This window comes from Malaclemys terrapin, chromosome 4 (assembly GCF_027887155.1).
Source record: "Malaclemys terrapin pileata isolate rMalTer1 chromosome 4, rMalTer1.hap1, whole genome shotgun sequence".
NCBI lineage: Eukaryota > Metazoa > Chordata > Testudines > Emydidae > Malaclemys > Malaclemys terrapin.
Window position 1 is genome coordinate 65,875,820 of NC_071508.1, and position 5,343 is coordinate 65,881,162.

Consider the following 5,343-nt stretch of genomic DNA (forward strand, 5'->3'; position numbering starts at 1 on the left):
TATACCCATTGCTAAGGCTTTTTAACCAGTCCAAACCCCTGTACTGATGCATTTATAATGGTTTTAAAATGGTTGTATCAGCCTAGTTTGTGCCTACACATTTATTGACACAAACTGAACAGATACACACCCAGTTTAAATACATTTAAGTGTTCATCCACGGTTTTGCATTGGGTTAACTAAATTGGTTCAAAATCACACCTTTAGATAAACAGGTGAACTTTTTATAATCCAGACCTAAGTGTTGGCAGAATCAACCCCCCATTTTATTTGGTACTCATCTTAAAAATGGCAGAGTAGAATTTTTTCAAACTTTAGATAAGCAACATTGTGTTAATGACTTAACATTGTGCTAAGGCCTGATTTGCCATTCCAATCTGGAGTATATTTAAAAACATTTTTGCTGAGATATAAATATCCAGTGGAGAGATTTGTCACAGAAACTTGATCACACTAGCATGAATTTCAAATAAGTTTAGGTGTATATACATACACAGGGACATTGATCTGAATATGCAGTTATACCAAACATCCCTGGATAATTCCTGCTTTGGAAGTAGCTACTCTGCAAGCCTTTACCTTCTTGACATTGTGCTGTGCGTTGCTTGATTGCTTGGAAGGCCCAAATAACATTGTGCTACAACAAATCCTCTCATAGTACAGCTAAACCAATTTAACGTAAGCTATGTTCAAGAGAACTGTGTCTGAGACGATCTTTCTTGTAGGGTCTGAATAGAGGTATAAAATGGTTTTAATAACCCGTAGTGTGGATTCAAGCCATGTTTGGCACCTCACTTCCCTTAATAAGGTTTATAGATGATATTGTGGCCAGTGACTTATTAAACTGAGACTCTAAAACTCAAGCTTTAATACTGTTTTCCAAAAAGCTGAGAGGGGGGAGGCCATGGAGTGAGCCTTTACATTAAATTTAAAAGCAAAAGGCTAAATTCATCTCTGGGGTGACTATTGGCTCAGCGGAGCTACAAAGTTATTCTTAAATAATCTTAGCACAAATGGAGTTATAGTACAGATGTATTTGGCACAAAATTCTAAGCGGATGAGATAAAGAAAGATAGGAAAGACAGTGAAGTATGAATTAATCCCCGCAGTTCTTTGAGGTATGGTTACTAGCCTAGCTCAAAAATGTTGGTGAGAAAGAGTAGTGTGGACTCAAAAGCAAAACACCACAAGTAGTAAGTATATTGCCTTTAGGGACAGCTTCTACCACCTTTTCTCACATTAAGTAATATCTTACTCTGTGAACAGTCCTATTGAAATGAATGAGCAGCATTTTCAAAGAGGCCTTAATGCCGGATTTCCAAAGGTATTTAGGCACCTGAAGATACAGATAGGCACTTAGTAGGATTTTTAAAAGTGCCTAGATGCCTACCTCTCATTGATCTAATGAGAATTAGGTGCCTATGTGCTTTTGAAAATCCCATTAGGCACCTATCTGCATTTTTAGATGTCAAATACCTTTGAAAATCTGTCCCTGACTGAGCACTTTTGAAAAATTTACCAAATGACACTAGTTGTAGAGTAAGGTACTGCTAAATATGAGTATGGTTGGCAGAATTGGGCCCTACATGTTTACAAAACAACTTTTGTTGCAACTCCATAAAGTTGCAAATTCTATATGTTGATTTTTTATCGGGTGTGAGCGCCAAAGAATCTGCCGTAGCCACTTTCTTTTTAGCATTACTTGCATTGAGCAGTTGTGTGCTGAAGAATTTTATATTTTTTAGTAAAAAGCAAATTCTCACTAGGTAGGCACTTCATATTCCAGCAGTTTTCCTGAAAAGATATGTTTGACAACCTTGTGATTAAAATCAGATATAGACTCATATAGAACCATAAAAGAAAATGTGTGCTTCAATTTTGTGTTAAAATATTTATTAAAACAACACATGAACAATTATTATTTTCACCCAAACAGTGATCCTGCCGGCAGTACCAATAATGCAGTAGCTAATATTCCACCCAGTTGATTAAACACTGATGGTAGTAAAGATTAAACCATAATGCAAAGACCTGCTATGCACTTTTGCTATTGTCTAGGAACACAAATAATTTTTAATAATAGATTAGCTAGCAAAAGTACAGAGGTAACCACAAATAAAAATCACTGTCTTGGAACAGACAAAACCTTTTATCGGGTTTAGAAAAATAAGACTCTAAAAGTCTAGGGTCTGATACTACAAACACTACTGGGAGTAGTGCTTATTTCTGCTTTCCATTTCTTATTTAAAGTTACTCACGTGTGTAAGTTTTTGTAGGGTCTGAATCTCAAATGCCTTTTCAGCTGGCTCTTGGGGTTTGGTAACTTAGAGTCACATATTAGCAAGCCTTAAAGAGTACAAGGTCTGCCAGAATGGTTTTCTTCTATCAAAACACAAATGAAAATCACAGCTTTAAATTATTTAGCAGAACAATATTTTACATAAGCAGAATATATGTGCTCTTAACAAACCAAGAAAGCTAAGGATTTATTAGCAGGCCAGAGGGCCTATATTTGAATGAGTAAAAAAAATATCAAAACAAGAAAACAAAAGTGATTCAAGAGATCCATAGTCCAGTACATATGCATTTGAATATGGACACAAAAAAGTACCTTGTTTTGTCCATATTTATGGTAGTTGAATCAAGAATCTAGCTGAAAAAGATGACATTAACTAATGGTAGAAAATCTAAAATGATAAGGTTACTTTATTGTAATCAGAGATGCACAATATAATACAGGGTATTTTTTTTAAATATTGGGACACTTAATTTAAACATACCTCTAAACTTCAGCTTCCTATACATGTGCTATTTGTTTACAATTTACAACCCATAACTTTAAAAAAAAATAAACCAGAAATCAAATCTTATAAATACAGTCCCAGAAAGAAAGTTGTGTGTTAGTGGGAGGTACATAATAAAATCTACAGAACTTCAGAACCCACTCCACGTGTTATTAAACTGCAATTAGGACCTACTTTGAAAAAAAGAAGGCCTGATCCTCTGCTGTTTGGTATCTTGTGCAGCCGTTTTATACCTATGCAAAGTCCTTGTAAAATGCTAGCAAAGGGCAGGTTACAGCACCTTTACTTCTACTGAGTAGCACCTTACTCTGTAAGTAAGCTTATTATTTTGAAATCAACAGAGTGTCTTCTGGAACAAGGTGCTGCTACTCACCATCAGTAAAGGTGGCAGACTCTGTGGCAGTATTTTATACTTACTTTGCATAGGTGTAGAGTGAGGACAGAAGTGCAAGGCAAGTAGAGTAGCAAGCCCATGATATTTACCCTTTAATAACACTGTCACAGCAATGTGCTAAATCTCCCCATTAACTGATATTTGCTTTTAATTTTTTTTCTATATTTAATCTAAACAAGATTTTATGGGGGGAGTCCCTCATTTTGTGCTGATCGGAATGTTCGGCACCATGCAGGGCCAGACTGCAACCTTCTTGTTGGTGTTAAGCAGTTACCTGCAGGACTTCACTGGGACAAGTCCTCCCAGCAAATGCTCACCAACCTGCCTGATTCTCCACTGTCTTGTACCTGGGTCCTATAATTTGTGGCAGGGAGAGGCCCAAGGGTGAATGCAAAGAGCATGGTGAAAAGCAGAGTCCCCCTCGCCATGATGGGTACTGAGGTGACTCCAGGCTTGTAAGTTTGGCTTGGTTTTGTCAATGCCACTTCCCCTCCAAGGAGAAGCCCCCAGCTGGGACGCCTGTGCTTACTGCTAGTAGCCACCATAAGAAACTTTTTCCCAACCCAATGGCCAGGTCTCTGCTGCCCCACGGGCGTCACCCTTTGAGATACTCGTTCCTGAGCCTGTTTAGCCTGGCATCGTGGCTCCTGACAGTTAAGGAGAGCAGCTCATACTTATCCCGGAGCCCTGCGGAGATGTCCAGGGTCTCCGTGAGCAGGGCCCGGGTGTGGACGAGCATGGCCTGGAAGTCATCATTGAGGCGGCTCTCCTCCTTGCTCTCATGCTCCTGGCCCTGCCGGAACTTGCTCTCCAGCTCGGCCAGGGACTTGTCGGAGTTGGAGTAGGCGTCGCCGATCTGGTGGGACTCCCTGCGCAGGTACTTGCCATAGCTCTCCTCCCCGTCCAGGTCGTACGAGATGCTCCTGCTGATGCCCTCCAGCACCCGGCCCGCATCCTCCACCTGCCGGCCCAGGATGGTGAACTCCTCCCGCAGGGAGAGGCTGGGCCCGCCGCCCACTGGCCCCTGCTCCCCGCCCAGGCTGCAGCGCCGGTGCTCGCTTACCCTGAAGAGCAGCTGGCACTTCTCTGGGTCATCGTTCTCCTCGTAGTCGCCGTCCGGCACGAAGTAGTGGTGCAGAGTCCCGTTGGACATCTCCGGGTGCAGGGGACCATCGAAATAGCCTCGGCACAGGCTGCCCAGGCAGCTGACCCACAGCAAGCGCAGCCCCAGCATCCCGGGAGCGGGAGTGAGCCAGAGGGGCTCGGAAGGGGCGCAGAGAGATCGGCTGGTCCGAGAGAGCAAACACGCGCACACGACCCTGCCCGGCTACCCCCCTGATCAGGGCAGCTTAGGGAGCCGCAGCAGCGAAGGCAGTCCGCTTCCTCCAGCCACTCCTCACAGACTCAGCATGCTTCATTAAAGGCACTGACTTGGCTCCAAATTGTATCCAAGGCTCCCTAGCCAGAGGAGATCCCCTGGAAGATCCCCTACTGCCCTGATTTACGTCGGGGATCCCCCCCCCGCCCCTTTTCCAGGGCTCAAGCAAAACTTTGTGACTTTCTTCTTTTTTTCCCCTTCCCCCTCCTCTCTCTTGCCGATGAAATGTAGCAAAGCCGAGGGGGTGCAGAGGAAGGCTGAGATCAGATGTCTCCGGAGCCCCAGACTGAGCTCTTTGCTACTATTTCTTTCACATCTGGACTGGTAATGTGGAGCTTTGCTTTTGGCTAATGCTATCCCTAGGATCTCTCTGCTCTCAAATTACACCAGGGTTCCGTCACTTAAAAAGCCAAGAAGCGAGTTTGGAAAGAGTCCTTACAGTAGGACTCCCTTATTAAAGCCACAGTACCATGCATACGTGTGGGTCCATAAAGATCTGCCACTACTACCAATTCATGTTGAAAAAGTAAATACGGTGTTCAAAGGGGAAAGTGTCACTAGTCATTAAACAAGTCAAAGTTTTGGCAACAGTGAATATATTAGTTTGAAAAGATTAGCCAGAAATACCAAAAAGATTCCCTACTTAACTAGCATCTTCTCCCTTACAATCCCTGTAATTAACATTTCTTGAACACAATCATTTGCAGAAACAGCAGTGTTTTATGTGCTTCCTTTTAAGTAAGAAGTTAAAAGGCTTGATTATTGAA

The 5,343-nt window shown here is 42.4% G+C and overlaps 1 protein-coding gene across 1 annotated transcript; it reads right to left on the bottom strand.

The window, feature by feature from the left end:
• Positions 1-1,882: 1,882 nt before the first annotated feature.
• Positions 1,883-5,077, bottom strand: FIBIN (fin bud initiation factor homolog). The gene has a single exon (XM_054026668.1). The coding sequence runs from the start codon at positions 4,430-4,432 to the stop codon at positions 3,794-3,796; it is 639 nt and encodes a 212-aa protein (XP_053882643.1). The 5' UTR covers positions 4,433-5,077; the 3' UTR covers positions 1,883-3,793.
• Between the last annotated feature and the right edge of the window lie 266 nt (positions 5,078-5,343).

Excerpts from the sequence above, each read along its gene's own strand:
- FIBIN (XM_054026668.1), bottom strand. The coding sequence starts at position 4,432 with ATGCTGGGGCTGCGCTTGCTGTGGGTCAGCTGCCTGGGCAGCCTGTGC.